The sequence below is a fragment of the Petaurus breviceps genome, unplaced genomic scaffold, assembly GCF_028583685.1.
Source record: "Petaurus breviceps papuanus isolate PSGF00001 unplaced genomic scaffold, PetGlider_PUasm1.0 126, whole genome shotgun sequence".
NCBI classification, from domain to species: domain Eukaryota; kingdom Metazoa; phylum Chordata; class Mammalia; order Diprotodontia; family Petauridae; genus Petaurus; species Petaurus breviceps.
In genome coordinates, this window is record NW_027185655.1 from 56,812,661 (window position 1) to 56,829,220 (window position 16,560).

Consider the following 16,560-nt stretch of genomic DNA (forward strand, 5'->3'; position numbering starts at 1 on the left):
TAACATATTTCTAAAGTAGGCCATGGGAGAGATCCCCTGGTGAAACTCACTTTGCTGAGTTAGCAGTCTGGCCAATGGACAAAAAAAAAAGATATTACCAACTGTGTAGCAGATGAATCAATAACAATACAAGTGCATTCAATTGCATCCTCAACTATAAACAGAAAAGCAATACCTGAGCCATAATGGCTAACACTATTTAAAAAATATATAAACACACACACATTGGGTTGGCTTTTATTGGAATGCCTAGATGCAATCTATAGTCATCAAGTTATGGAAAATTCAGGTCACATATAAAGTTAAGAAGGCAAATGAAAGGAACAATACAAATCAGACAAAATTTACATCTCAAAATATCATGAAAGCATTTTTGACTGGCTTTGCCTAAAATACTTTGAATATCAATTTCTTTTTTTTTTTGTAAGCTAATTCTTTTCATTATACAGGTTTCCCCCCCTTTCTTAAAAAAAAAAAGTTTTTTGTTTACATATTCCCCAAGGTCACTATTTCTTGTAAAAGCATGTCCAGATCACAAGTCTTTTTAGTAAGAAATAGGCTCATTATACCTACTAACAAGACCACTAATTGGTTTGATTTGACGTCATCTAAAATAAGCACCAGGAGATACTCTAATTTGTTATTTGTCCGTGCCAATGTAAAGGACTAATACACGTCAAGACGAGAGACCATGATTTCACTTCTGCCACGTGGTATAGGTTTTTCATATTTAATAGGTCAGAAACGTTTCTGAGAATTTAGACTCTGAGCCTATTTTACCAAAAGCACTTACAACATGCTAACTAAATACAGTGCTGCTGAAGGTTCCATCTAACAGAATTGCAAATACCTAACAGTTTACATTTCAAAAAGAAAATGGAAAACAGTGCCATGTTTATGTGGTTTGAAATTTCATAGTTTGCTAAATCTGGGGTTCTTCATACTTGCCAAAGGACTTTCAAGGATAAAAAATATTGATGCTAATCTGTGCTTCCAATCTAGTAAAATATCAGCATTCATTATAAGATTAATTACTTCGGTATGCTCTACCAAATACACAAATACAGTAATAGCACTGATACTGATGATTCAGTCGCTATTTCGAACCTCTCCCAGCCAGTCTGTTTAATAAACACGCCTACTGTGCAATTTAGAGTATGTGATACATACAAAGCAGTTAGAAAATTATTTTCAATACATCACTTGAACCTTTATATTTACGACATGTTCACTTGCTATATTTTATCACCATTATACATAGAGGAAAAACAGTGTGGACTCTAGCCCAAGGAACTGAAAAATATTTTCTAAAAATATTTTTGTGGCTGAAACGAGATTCGAAGCATGGCTCAAGCCCACTGTGGACAGACAGGAACTGGGCTTGCTTACACACTGCTATGCACACACACAGAGCTGTGCACTCGCTTCAAGTGTGATCTGTGGTACCCTGGTTTCTCTGCTTATCTGCCAGCCTCATCATACAGAGATTTGGTCATGTGGGCCTGGTGAGGTCTCCCTTGTTGAGTTTCTTTGTGTGACTCAGAGGTTCAAGAACCAAGGTTAACTGTCCCTCTGACTCTTTGCATGAGGCTTGGTGTCTGCTGTCTTTCCCTGTACCTTAAAGTGACATATTTGTCACCCACTGTGACTGATCTGGTTAAAACCACAGTGAGTCTGTCCTAACATTCTCCAAACCCCTGGCAACACTATGCTCTCCTTGAAATGTAGCTTCGGGCCTCCATTCACAGAACCAATGCAGTGATAACATGAAAACCCTAGTCGCTAATTATAGCAAATCCCCATTTATTTTTACAGTTGGGAGAGGACCAGGAAAACCTAACTTGTCCACGGCTTCCACCCATTCCCCGGGCCTTAGTTTGCTTCTGTGCCCCTGGGAGAGAATGGTGGGGGCACCAGCGTGATGATTAGAAAGTTGGAGAAGGGAGCTGTACTCTGATAGCCACCCACGAAGGACTGCACTGTCCTATCCATGTTGGTGATAGAAAGATGTACAATTTCTCAACCTAATACAAAAATATGAACACTTTTGGACATTATAGGCATAAGTTGTTATATCTCTACAATATAATCATTTATACTGTATAGCTATAACAGATAACAAAAGGTGCAATCCTTTTTAAAAAATCACACAGTTCACATGTTTTTATCATTTTATTTTTTAAGTATAAACTTTTTTAAACACTTTACATAAATTAACTCCTCTGAGACTAATATTTGATGTACAGTAAATTGTAATTCATATAAAAATCCATAAACAACTTGTCTCACATCATTTACAAAAAAATCAGGGTCTCCTTTGCTTATCAGTGACAAGGGTTCCACTTGCCAGTTTTTTTCCCCCAAGGCAAACCATGTTAGCATTGTAAAATCCATGATTAAATTCCCATGGTAGCAGAAGTCCCCTTGTGCCAGTGTCCTTTTAGAAAGCAGCACAGTTCTAGCAGTCGGGTCGTCTATAAACAGTAACTTTACCCCACATTTTAAAATTAACAGAGATATATAGCACATCCTATGCAGAGACTACTTCTTGTAAGCAAAGGTCAACAATTCAGTAATATTTGGAAACACTGTATGAATCTTTACCTTAGTTAAATACAGTGCCTCAAAGGAACGGGAGGCCCATTGTAAAAGTTTTAGGCCGCTTTCTTTTCTTCCTTTTTAATACTTTCAGTCCAACTGAGTGCAGCGATATGCATATGTAAACATATTCTTTAAAGCGGATCACCTTTAAGGTCATTCAGAAAAAAAAGTTTTTTTGTCTTTTTCTTTTTTTGTAATTTTTTTTTGTTTTCTTTTGTTTTTGTGGGTTTTTCTTTTCTTTTCTTTCTTTTTTTTTTTTTTTTAAAGCAGTATCATTTCTCCTGGAAGGTTCTTCTCTTTCACAGAGTCCAATTCAAATTGTGCTACAGAAAATTCTGAGCAAAGGTGTAGTTTAGGCTCAAGTAGTGATGCAGCAAGATAATTCTGTCTCCCTCTCAGAAGACTTTGGTGCACGGTCTCTTTGGCGGCCTGGACTCGGCCAGTGTGTTACCTTCTCCCTATTTCACTTTGTCTAAGGAACTGTATGTTGTTAGCGCTGTCTGCCAGTTCTGGGTATTGCTCTACAGAGAGTACATAGTACCCATCGTATCCTTGTACTTTCCCAGCACTGAGAAGCTGCCTTTTTTCTCCCTCTGTCCAGAGTCTGGCTCCCTCTTCTCCGTCCCGCACCCTCTGCTGCTCTCTGGCCCAGGCGTTGGCCAGGGCCCTCTGTCGGGCCTGCTCTAAGATGCGCGCTTTCTCCTCATCCAGAGTCATGCCGTAGCGGACATGAAGGGCCAACGCGCCATACTGCATCTCGACGTCGGCAAACCTGCGAGTCCTGCCGTTCACCACTGTGGTGGACTGGGAAACGGTGACGTTGATGCCGTTCTCCAAGGCTTTCCTCCCACTTGTCAGCCGCAGAGTCCCCAGGTCACTCTCTGGCGAGGTGGTTTTGATGAAATAGTGAGTATCCTTGCCCTCGATGGTGAAATGCAAGTTTTCAAGGTAGTAAGCATTGTTCAGGACGGCTGCCACTTTGATGCAGTCCTCATTGGCAACGTTGAGCACGTTGGTCAGCACTTTGCCTTGACTCACGGCAAGCATGACTCCTTTGCCAATCAGGGACTTGACTGTCGCGAACCACAGCCATGATTTCTCTCCCCCTGCTTTGCGTCTGCTAATCTGCACTTCTGCCATCTTCCCCAGGGACAGGAAAGCCTTTGCTTGTCTGGCCACTTGTTGTTGGACTCCAAAAATTGGCTGGAAGGGAAAGGAACAGAGACATTTTAAGGAACATTGACAGACTCTGGCCAAGAAGCTAATTCTGTCTCCGCCCCCCTGTCCACTACCACCTTGGCATACTGCCTAAATGTCACAGAAAGCAGAAGCCGTGCTTAGATGCACCAAGGAGCTTAGTCCTTCTCTTGGGTGGAAGGCTTTTCTTAAACTCTCCTGACTTCAAGTTCATTTAAATGCTTACTGAGTTCTGTTTGCTTTTTCAACTTAAAAATGTAATTCCATTCAAAGCTTTTAAACGTTTATAGTATTTGCCAATACTAATGCTTTATGTTTTCTTCCATAATTACTAGAAACATTTGTGTTATTTTCTGAGGATCTGTGGAACTCGGCAAATCAGCTTTTACATCCTTCCAACCTTCTCTGTGGGAAGACTGGCAGAAGCTGGGACTTGTGAGAGAGTCTCAGAGGGATGTTAAATATCTGAACACTAGGTCCCATTTGTATGCTCTGGAATGCCTGCACTTTAATTTGGGTAGATTCATCTTTTCCTGGTAACCACAAACACTTTCCGCTGAGTTTCACAGTAATAAGCAGAGCCCTTAGCACTGGAGCATTTGAAGGCCTGAACACAGAGAACTATTTATTATTTGCTACCTTATTAAGAACAATTATTTTCAGCAAGCTTGGGGAGTGACCAAAATAAACTTAGGTAAGCCCCAACTTCTGTATCAGCCAGGGCTTAATAGGGGCATCTTAACAGTTGGACCACTTTGACAAAAGCAGATATTTGACTTACTAGTCATGGCTTCTTGAACTGAAGCCTTTGTTTCAGGTTTGCTAGGAAAAGACAGGGTTGTTCTGCAACCACTGAGGTGCCCCCAATGTTTTTACCAGGGATTCCTTAGAGCTCTTTCCTTAAATGGAAACTCTTACCAGACCCTAATGGCTGCCCAGAAGAAAAGTTGGCAAACCCCAAAGACTTCAGTTACTTTGGAAAAGACTGATTAATGCAATGCCACAAGCCATCAATGTACCCTCACTCAAATATGTTAGAAAACTCTGGCATGTCTACATAGCACCTGACTAGCCTAGATCTTTTTAAATTTAGAAATGTTTGTGAGAGGCAATGTGGCCTAGCAGATAGAAAGCTCATCTTAGAGTCAGAAAGACTTTGAGTAAAAGTCCACCTATGATAGGGACTGTGTGACCTCTCACTGATGTAGGAATTTCCTATGAGTTGGTGGTGAACAGAGGGTGCCAACCTATGTTGGCAGAGAGAATTTTCCTATGCTAATGAAATCGCCAGTCCAGGCTTTATGCTCTAAAATTTTGCTCTTTCCCCCCTTACACTCATCACCCATCTTTAACACTTGGTGAATAACCTAAAAATAAGAAGGAGAATCTTAAAAAAAAGTTATTTAAAGGAAGACTGAAATACCTATAAGTTTAGATCAAGAGCAGAGAACAGGGGCCTTTGCATAGTCTCTTTTATATTCCTTTTTCCTTCAACTATGATTGTTCCCCTTTTCTTTATATTTACTGGCATGATAGAAAACTGCCCAGGAGGAAAAATTAATCTTTCAAAAAAAAAAAAAACCAACCCCAACTTCCCCCAAACTCCCAAACTCTGCAGTCTTTTCTCCTTATCATTATTGGATAACCCAATTTCTTGATCTCTAATTATTCTTGCTTTAAGCTAGAAATTCTAGTGTTTTGTTGTGCGTTTCTTTTTTGATCTCTGAGTGGTCCGAATTAGAGGCACCATTTTCTGAAATAGCAGATTTGACTTTGCGATTTCTCATTCTATTGGTTTCTTTCCATCCTTTAGAAGTGTTACTGAGAACCAGTGTGTGTGTAGCCTTTTCCTTCCAATGGAATAATATAAACACCCAGAGTTTAGGTTGCAATAATGAGCATGGCTAGGGGTGATTCCTTATCTTACATTGTCACTTGGATGAGTGTTAATAGTAAAGACAAGTTAAACTGGACTCATATTTTTTTTGTAGGATGACAATCATTCATATACATCAGTGGTACTTGGATTTTTTTCCTGGCTGATTTTTGTTTCTCTCATTTCCTTCAAGCTCTGAGTACCAGTGTCAATCTCATCTCCCAGGGTTCCATCAGGAAAGACAGAATGCAGAAATGGATTTCCAGGTTTTTTTTAGCTATCAATAACATGTCTCTATAGGTTTTGATTTCCACCTTCAAAAACAATTCTGATCCTAAACAACAACAAAGCCTCTTTTTTTAAAGGCACCCCCCCCCCTCAATTGTTATGATTATAATTTACTGACTGTATTAGGAGAAAAATGGCAGTAGTGAATGCTTTACAACTGCTAACTGAATTAAAGACTGGCAAATAAAGCCAGAAGAGTGGAAAGCTCACTCAAACAATTTCTCCCATTATATTTCTTTAGTCTTGCTTTTTGATTCTTACTGGTATATCATCCCACTGCTGACTCTTCACGAGTTCATAAGAAGGCTCTGTTAAATCAAATTTGGGAACAGGGAATCCTGGAATAGCATTGTGTAGATGGAAGCCAAATGTCACCAGCCAGCTGTTAACATCTAGGAAAAGAATGTACAGAATGAAAAGTGTTAGAATTTATTTTCTGCTTCTTAAATTTGAGTCCTTACAGGTTAAAAAAGTCACACCCATACATAAATTACCTGGCGAAAGAGACCACACCCATATTTATTGCCACATAATTAAAAAAAAAACAGTTTTTTTTTCCTTTTTGTTGAGAATGAAGATCTCCGTCCTGATGTCAGAACAAAAGCTATTCCAAATACAATGTCACGTACCTGTCCTTTCTGAAATCTGAAAATCTGGAGTTTTGATCACTCATTTAGGCCAACTGAGTAAAATGTCATGCATACAAAGTAAGTGTTAATAATAGTGACCAAAACTGTAATGAGTATTGCAGGCCACTACCAAAAAGACATAGTCAGGAGAAAATAAATGAAGTTTGTTTTTGTTGTTAGTAAGTTATGGCCTTTAATAGGGATTGTGCTGTTAATAGCTTGCAACAATGATTGCCCAAGGATATGTAGAGTTCCACAATTCATTTTCTGTTAATAAAAAGCCTAAATTGGGAGTATTAACATCAAGAGTTGTTTCTTAATCAAAGATGAATGCTGAAAGCTGGCAGAGCTGTGGGCACAGAGGCTGTGGTCGCCATCACTTGCCACTTCAAAGGCTGGCTGGGTGCAGGTGGAAACAAACTTTTTGGGTAGAGAACCTGGAAACCTTTAAAATGGTATTTTAAAATGTTGCCATGTGACTCAAGAAGCCATTAACCTCAAAAGAAGGCTTTTATTCTATTCTGGAGGTTATAATGTTACCGAACTACTCAGCAGGCTGCAGCTTTATGAGTACAGTTGGGTGTAGGTTATTTTAGATATTAAGCACATTGCTAGAAAATTTGAAATTGCATTTCACCTAATATATTTTATGCTGTTCCATCTCTCTTTTGATGTTTTGTAGAAAATGCTGCTATAGCATTCCCTGCAGTTCATGTTGCTAGGAGAGGATAAATTCAGGGGGCTGTGGGCTTTCCAGCCCTACAGTCAGCCCCTGTCAACACCTCTTAAATAACCACTGGTAAACTGCCTGTCAAAATGATGGAGAGCCGCTTGCTTCCCATCCGCTTCTCCAGGGCACAAACTCTCCCCTCATCACCAGGCTGACAGAAGTCACTTCCTTTGGCCAGGTTCATTCGGCTACGAAACCATTGATATTATCTAGCTTTTAAATTAGAGAAGCTTAAAACTTGTCACATAGGCAACACAGTTGATTTTCTTCATGATGACATGTGAGAGATTGGAGAGAGTCTTGTGTTATGGAAAACCAAAAAATAAAACAAACAAAATCAGCACCATAGGCACGCTTAAAAAGTGATTGTGAAATTTAGGGCAAGCCTTCCTCCCACTCCTGCTACCTTTGGACAAGGGTCTATATTAAAATGCAAACGTTAAGTTTTTAAATATTTTGAAAGTTGTAGTGGGAAAAAGGCAGCATGAACAGTGGAAAGTGAGCTGTGTCTGCTTCCCGTGCCACCTCAGCTACTTGTACCCAGGTGACAGGGAGCTTTTTCTTGGCCTCGGTTCCTCATCAATAAAATGAGGAGGTTGGACCGATAAGACCCATTATAGTTCTACTTCTGTGATAGAATCTTATGCTTCTGTATAGATGGGAACGGAATTTAATGTGTCACTTATGCACCTGCAGGGATACTGGAGGAGGATGGGGAGTGGCAGGGGAGTTGGAGGGGGGTGATGCCTAGGGGCAGAGATGTGAAGAGCTGTGCTGCAGCAGGACCACTAATGGCCAGAGGGATAAATCTGGCCCAGGGCCTAACACCCAAGCTGGACCTTCTCACCTTGCTGGACACCTCAGGGCAGAGACTCTTCAGATTTGACAGATGCCCCAAGACAATTCAAATGGCCACTCCCTGCCCTGTGAAGCAGCCATGTTCCCATGTGGAAATGGATGTCACATCTTCCCACACTGATGCTGGAGCATCCTTGTGGACTATACCTTACGGCATATAGCTATGGCTAAGTAGATCTTTGTTAACTTCTCAGTGACCTGTGCGTGCCTTATATTGTTGTGGCATTGAACCTGAACTAACAGGGGGGTAGCCTGAGTCAGGCCCACTTATGGAGTATGGAGTGTTTCTGGAAAATTAGGGGGCAGATACAAAGGCATAGGAAAAAAGGCATAGGGTTGAGAGAGCATAGCAAAGGAAAGAAAAGAATGTAAGCATGTAATAAATGCATATTGATTAACTGTACCATATTCAGAGAAAGCAAGAGAAACAATGCTTAGAAGGACCAGAGAGAGGAAGAAAGAAAACAGGAACGAATTTACTGCTTTAGAGGTCAGAAAGATGGACACTCATGGTGGCAGGAAGTAAATGGACCAGCTCAATGAGGTTCTGGAGAGTGAAAGAAGGGAAGGAAGATCAGTCAGAAGGACAAGGAACCTGAGAATCAAGAGTCCAGAGGGCAGTGATGGCCTGAATAGGCAGGGACAGAAGGAACCCATGCTGGCAGTGATGGGAACCAGTATCTTAAACCTGGTCAAGATAACTGAGTAATGGGAAATGGACTTGGAAGATAACTGTATACAGCCCGTACTATAAAACTGTCTATTCTAGGAAAGGTCAGTTGTACAGGTAAGAGGTGTATGTTCTGGTATATGACGTGAGCTATGAGGGTTATGGCTAGAGGAATAAGAGGGCAGGGCAGGCTTCCTGTTTAAGTTTCTTCAGTGCTGAAGAAGTAGTGTGTGCTAGGGAAGAGATGAATGTGGCCTTGTCTAATGTTGATTCTCTTTATCAGAATTTAATCAAATTAAATGTGACATTTCTGGAAGTTGCGGTTTAAGTAGCTTGTCCCAAAATAACAAATGCTACATTTTGATTCCTCACCTTAAAAAATAAAAGAGTACGGCAGCCAGGTGGTGCAGTGAATAGAGCGTCGGCCCTGGAGTCAGGAGGACCTGAGTTCAAATGCAGCCTCAGACACTTACCACAAAAACTAGCCATATGACCTTGGGCAAGTCACTTAACTCCAATTGCCTTACCTTCCCCTCTCCAAAGAAGGAAAAAAAAATAAGCATCTCTATGTAGTAGGATGACTAAAATCCAAAGGTTTAGATGGGCCTCAAGATGTGGAAGGTCTGAAGAACCCACAAGTGAGTGCATTAAAACTCCCTTTTAATATTTCTTTAAATGTATTAATTTATATATTATTATATACATGTGCCATCTTACCCTGCAATTTAAGAAAGTGTAGCCCAAAGGTAAAATTCCAACTTTGGGAGATCACATTCTCCACTCCACCCTGCCCTATCCAAAGTCAAAGAAATATGTGTATACATCCATAAAACTTTTGCTTGCTTGGCAATATTCCTGACATTCCCTAAGGGCCTCATTCTCTGTAAAGATAGCCAACTCTGCCAAGGTCACACAGGCCTAGCTCTATGTCTAGGGAGTATGCTAAAAGCCAGTTAAGAGACTCAAAGCTCCCAGAGCAAAGGCATGAGGAGGCATCAGAAGAAAGGAGGACAATACTTTGTCCGCCCTCTAATTAAAATGCTGGAAAGTCCACAGTGGAGATTGGGTGGCAGCACTGAATGAAGGAAGGGCAATGATATCCTTCATGGGTGTGATGCTGTGTACGTTTGTGTACGTATATGCGTGTGTACATGTCTATGTCTGTGTGTTTCTGTTTATCTATAGTGTGACCCAAAGGCAGACATATCTTAACCTTGCTGGTACCAACCAACCAGGTAGAACTGAATAAAAGTGGGATTGAAGATCCAGAATTGTACACATGATGTTATTTCCATGCTAACGGAAGCATAGTGTTTCCCAACTGAGTAAGTTTAAGAAGGGGGGGAATGGATAGAATGCCCCACTGAACTTCACTGTGTCACTCAGTCACTCACTATCAACCAGACACTCTGGAAAACAACAGCATTGGAATATTAGGTGTCCACATATTACAGGAAGTTGAAAAATTTTAAAAAAATCAACTCTTGTTTTCTTTTTAGATCTCTGAGTGTAATTATTAGACTAATTCATCTTTGAAAAAAGAAAAACATAATTACCTGTGATGTAATCTTTCACATCATGAATTTTACTTGCAGGATTATTATTCCTAAACATATACAAATTAAAAGGCGCTGGGTCCTTCCCAATCCTTTTCCAGATTTCTATGTCGGGGGTTGTCCATCGTCCTGCCAATATGTCATAATCTCTTTCTCCAAAGTGGACCAGTTTGGTGAGTGGGTCATAGAGGCCTCCGTGAAATCCAATCACCAACTGAAAGTCCAGATTGGAGTCAAAATAGATCTCACCATAGGCAGTGTACTGAATTTGTTTTAGCATAAGCCCATTGCTACTAAAAACAGCCAATGGTGTCCCAGTGTTGTCTGATGCAATGTAGAATTCATCTCCGCTGCTAATCTCCATGGCAAAGAGATGTCCTTGAAGATCATAATACAGAGAAGTAATTTCTGAACTTGAATGGTTATATACATGAGTAATCCTGGTTGGGTAAGTGAGATCAGCATAAAAAAATTGGAGGTGCTGTCCTAGGCTTGTTTTGGTTGATACCCGCCTCCCTAGGCCATCATAGCGGTATACCACCGTCCAGCCACTGCCTTTGCTATAAACTCGAGTTAGGAGTCCCTTGGAACTGTACTCAAAGATCTCCGTGCCTCGCTGACGTAGGAAGCCGTCTTCATCCAGGCGATACTGAACATCTCCCAACCGAGTGATCCTGTCCCTCAGGTCGTAACGGAGAGGCGTCAGCCGTGCACTGTTACTTGGGTTCAGTAAATGCAGATTACCATTCAGGTCATAGTTGTAGCGCCACATAATTTTCTCATTCAGGTAAACGGTCTGGAGTTGCCCGTCGACATCGTACTCATAAGCATATTTAGTAGTGTTGGCAAAAGGTCCAATTTTAATCTCTCTCTTGGTTACTCGTCCCATGTTATCATACTGGATTGTAATCCAGTACATCAGTGACCGGAATATCTCATACTGAATTTCCTTGATGCGACCATGGGCATCAAAGTGTTTGGTGTATGTCATGACGGCTGTAGAAATGATCTGGTTAATGTCATAGTAAATAACCCCGAACTTTCCAAACTGTTCGACTTTACCAGAAATATCATCAAATTGGTAGAGATCAATGGGCAGCGGAGTTTCATTGATGACACCCTGCATGCTGGTCACTCTGAAGCTGTTGTCATAGCTATAGTCAAACCGTGCATTTACCATCCCATCTTCACTAAAGCGGAAAATCTGTCTATCAATCAGTGGGCCAATTTGCCTGTACCTAATGGTGCAGATAAAACCATCACTCTGGAGGTTCACTGTTTTTAGGACTCCTGCTGTCTCATCATAAGTAAAACTGACTCTGGTACTATCATACAGAATTTCTGAAAGTCTTGTTTGCCTTCTGTACTTGAATAAGACTCTGCGGCTGGTCCCCAGGAAAGCCGTCTGCAGAAGCAGCCCTTCCTCATTGTAGTCCATGATGATGGAGGCGTTGCTTTCAGGGGGGTTATAGATGTTCCGGTAATAGCCAATGGAGCGGATCGTCTGCATGGTGTGGCGAGCGACGCTGGGCATGGTGATAGCCGAAAGCCGGTCCAGCAAATCATATTCAAAGATGTATTGCCGCTGACTATGAAGCAGGAGGACCATTGACTGTAAAGAGAAAACATATTTTAACCTCCTGTCTGTGCACGAGGGGAAGAAAAATAAAAACAGATTTGGTGACAACAAAATGAAACATTTCACTTGAGACAGTAATTCTCATTTAAATGGAGTTATCCTTGACCTTACATGTTCTTAACGATTTCCTGCCTAATTTACTTGGATGCTTAATTGTGAGGGGTTTTGCAATTAGTAGCACAAGATTCACAATATGCCCCCTTGTTATGATTGTGCCATTATTTTCCCAGGCACTTGTGGCCAAACAGCAGATTGTCAATAGATTTGGGTAAGTCACAAGACAGGCACAAGAGAAGCTGTTCTAAAGATGTTATTTCAAGCAGGAAACAGCATATGGGAAATGCCGTTCCTACTCATAGTGAGCAATTATTTAGTGAGACGCTCCCCTTCCCCTGACACTCAGCTCTAGACATATTGAAACCATATTTCCAGCTGCATTTGAGAGTGGGGCAGAGTGGGAAAAATTTTTAACTTTGCCAAGGAAACCATAGAGTTCGCCCTAAGTCATGCATAGTATGTCAACATGCAGAAAAAAAGGGTAGCATGATATATTAATCATGTGTTAAATAAAAACAGTTTGTAAAATTATCAGTCCTCTCTTGCTGGGGAAGAGGAAGCATGGCACAGGGGAGAGAGCTGGCCTAGGAAGGTAGGAGTTCAAGGCTTGCCTCTGACACTAGCTATGGGACTGTGGGCAGCCGTGGGGGTGGTTCAGTTGTTTTGAGTCATGTCCAACTCTCTGTGGGTCATTTGGTGTTTTCTTGGCAAATATAATGGAGTAGTTTGCTATTTCTTTCTCCAGTTTGTTTTTCAGATGAGGAAATTGAGGCAAACAGGGTTAACTGATTTGCCCAGAGTCACACAGCTAGTAAATGTGTGAGGCTAGATTTGAACTCATAAAGATGAGTCTTCCTGACTCCACACAGGTACTCTATCCACTGTGCCATCTATCACACTGTGGGTATATCACTTGAACTCTAAGATTTTAGGTTGGAGAGAAGGCATCAATCTTCCTCATATAAGAGTTCTCCATGTCAAAAAAATCATGAGTCTGGTATCTATCCTGATGGTGATGATGATGATGATGGTGGTGGTGGCTTAATTCTGTAAAGGAGATGAAAACTAAATTGTCTTTTCCTCTGCTGGTACCTTAAATACTTTTTGAAGGGGTGCCTAGAGCTAGGGTGTTGTGTCTCAGAGACAGAGGACAGGTTTGAGACCTGGTTCCTGGCATGCCAACTGGACCAACCTGAGCAAGACCTGTAACTTTGCCAGTTCAATTTGCTCATCTTAAATATGATGACAGTATTTGAACTTTTGTAAGCCCGTGAGGTATTCTATAAACACAAGATACTCTAATAAGTATAAAATTATGACATGACTGCTCTAAGTATTTTGATAACCTGTGACTCCATTGGTGTGGGCACTGCCTTGCGCCATGGCAGACTGTGACTCCTTTATGGTTTCCAGTCCTACTGGCCTTTTATTTGTTCCTCACGTGCATGCCTGGAGTGTTCTTCCTCCTAACCTCTGCCTCATAGAGGAATCCTCTTTCTTTAGGATGCTGGTCAAGAACCATTTTCTACATGAAGCCTTTCCCCATGCCCTCAGCTGTTAGTACCCTCCCTCCTCAGCTGTGTTATGTTTAACTACTTTGCCTTTGTCCACTTTATATTTATTCGCTAGAAAGTTAAGGCCCTTGCCGAGTAAGGCTTTGTGGTTGTGTCCTGGCACCTTGTATGAAGCCCGACACATAGTCTAGGCTCTTAGTAAATTCTTGTTGATTGGCTGGCAGAAGATACCCCCAAATGTCATCATTTTGTGACCAATGCAGTAATAAGCCTCTCTAAGTTTTGTTAGGTGGATCCTTGGGAAATGTCTATGGTCAGTCTGTCACTGGGCCTCTACTCAAAGCAATGCCAACTTGGTAGGGCTTGCCAGAATTTCTGCTGTGTTGCTGTGGCAACTGTAAACCCAGGGTCCCCTCTGGCATCGTGGGTAGAGTGCTGGGCTTAGAGTGAGGAATCTTCCTCTGGACATTTACCGGCTGTATGAACCTGGGCAAATCACTTAACTTTTTTTAGTTATCCTTTCCTCACTTGTAGAACAAAAAAGCACGCTGGCCTCTAAAGTTACTTATAGGCTTTAAATCCAGGCTGTGTGCTGAAATGATGGTAAGAACACCTGGTACTACATAGCACCTTGAGTTCTGATCTACACCACAATTCTGGGAGGGAGCAGCTCATCATCCCCTTTAAAAGATCAGGGCACTGAAGGGCTGAAAAGGTCAAGTGACTTTCTCAGGGTCTCATAGTAAGGAAATGCCAGGGCTGGGATGTGAACCTTAGTCTTTTTGGTTCAGAGTCCAGTCCCCGGTGCCACGGGGCTGCTTTACTTCTCCAATGATGAGGCATTGGGGTGCAGAACTTTGGTAAACGGAACAAAGGATGATAAAATTAACATAATTTAAAGAAAGTTTTTGTTAAGAAAGTACTTGTTAATTAGGCGAAAATTGGTTAAATGAAGCGCTGCTATGATGGCCATACAGAATGGAGGGTGTATCTAGTTTCTACACTGGAGGGGGCTGCCTGAGTATCTCTTATGGTTCCAGATATCCTAAGGCACAGGGGGACGAATAGGTAAGTGGACTGGACCATCTGAGGCTCTTGCTCTGATTCTACAATAAAAATGTATGAAGGTCTTAGTCCTGGACATGCTCCGCCCTCTGTGCCTCTTCCTAGAATGGTGGGAGGGACCCAGGAACTCTCTCAGGCCAGTATGATGTGGTGTCAAGCTTAGAGTTCTTTCTCATTTCCCATATTAACTCTGGGTCTTGGAAACTGCACCAGTCATACACAGAGTTTAGTCTGACTGAAGCTCTGACAGGAACAATGTCTTAAGCTGACATGTTTATCTGTGCTCTCAGAAGACTCTTGTTCAAACATTCAAGAGTTAGCAGAGAATTATATATAAAATGAAGTAACACCCAGGTCCTGATTAGTGTGAACAGTAAGTCCTATGAAGTGGTTGTATGTATTTGATTTTGTACTATCTGAAGTTATAATTAAGTAAACTATTGTAATTGGTTCTAGCCCAGTGGAAATATGTGGTATGCATTTGAATACAGTCACTGCTTCATGGGATTCATTATTTGCACTAATTAAGACCTAAGGCCTGATCGAGGCCTAATTTGTAAACGTTTCTGACATAAAAGTTTGGTAGGTGGGCAGGTTTTGTTTGTTGGCTTGCTGTATCAGGCGTTTCAGAAGGTCTTACAAAGCAGAACTTAACTATAAAGAGAAGCTACTTTACTAATACAGAAATTCATCACTGCTGTACCAGTGTACCTTAGATATCAATATTTAGAATAATAAATGGAACTTGGAGTTGATCGCCTATTTGACAAGCACAGGGCTTAGCTAAATCTGTTCTACTGGTCAGTGTATGTAATTTTTTTTAAACCAATATTAAATAATTTGATGACTGATGACTGTTTGATAGTATAGTGTTGAGATCTGGTACACTTATATGCAATCATCTATTTTTTTCCCCCAGAATCCTCTCTTTACCTCTACTTCCAAGACTCAGCTCAAATCCCAGAGGTCTTTCCTGGTTTTTCCACCCCCCCCCCCAATTCCTCTAATCCACGTAGTTTTCATTTACACTGTATGTATCTGATATGTACATAGTTGTCTGCATGCATCCTCTCCTATTAGAATGTGCAATCCTTGAGAGCAGGGACCAGGCTAAATATCCCCAGTATTTAACATAATTCCTGGCACAGAGTAAGTGCTTAATTAATTCTTGTTGTTTAAATTTACAAAAAAAAAATAATTAAAGCCTGAAGCAGCAACAATGAAAAGAAAGCAGATGGCTGGGTCCACAGTGGCTTTGTTTCTTGAGATACGTTGACCATCCACTGCTTCCCCTGCCTCCCCTGTCCCCAGCTTATCTTCGCTTTGTAGATGATACCTTTTCTAAGTATGTATAACTCCATGTTTTCCCATCTGCAAAAACCCGAGACACAATCCTTCCCTGTCCATCATAATCTACTTTTTCACTCGTGGTTCCTCGTTGGATGCTGGCGATTTGGCCTGTAGATGAATAGGTGACATTGACAGCCATCAGCTTGCTACTTGGCAGCCAGAGGGTTGGGTGTCCTGACGTGTCATAGGCAATCCTCAGAAGAAATTTACGGTGGTCGTCATAGATCTTTTCTGTCTTCGTGGTTCGATCAAAGTCGACCGAAAGGAGGTTTCTGCCATTAACCTTTTATAAAGCAAACAAGATGATAAAATAAATCATATGATTCCAATACCAGTTACTTATTACTCTTCAAAGTCCCCACTATTGTTTAAACACCATTTATGATGATTGATTCCCTTTGTCAGTAAATTAATTTAGCAACTTCTTGGTGTAAGCACAAGGCATTAGATTAACGGTTGTTTTAAAAGGTTTCATTAAATGGAGAGACAGCCTGGCATTTGTTCAAAACCTTTTCAATTAAATTTCTCGA

General features: G+C 41.1%; 1 protein-coding gene across 1 annotated transcript in view; it reads right to left on the reverse strand.

Annotated features, from left to right (window-relative positions):
• Positions 1-221: 221 nt before the first annotated feature.
• The window catches only part of TENM3 (teneurin transmembrane protein 3), a 3,497,142-nt gene continuing 3,480,803 nt past the window's right edge, over positions 222-16,560 (reverse strand). Inside the window, exons 36-39 of the mRNA XM_069096576.1 lie at positions 16,017-16,313; positions 10,406-12,017; positions 6,224-6,354; positions 222-3,804 (exon numbers count right to left, since the gene is read on the reverse strand). Coding sequence (XP_068952677.1) covers positions 3,049-3,804; positions 6,224-6,354; positions 10,406-12,017; positions 16,017-16,313 — 2,796 coding nt within the window. The 3' untranslated portion in view covers positions 222-3,048. The remainder of the gene's footprint in view (positions 3,805-6,223; positions 6,355-10,405; positions 12,018-16,016; positions 16,314-16,560) is intronic.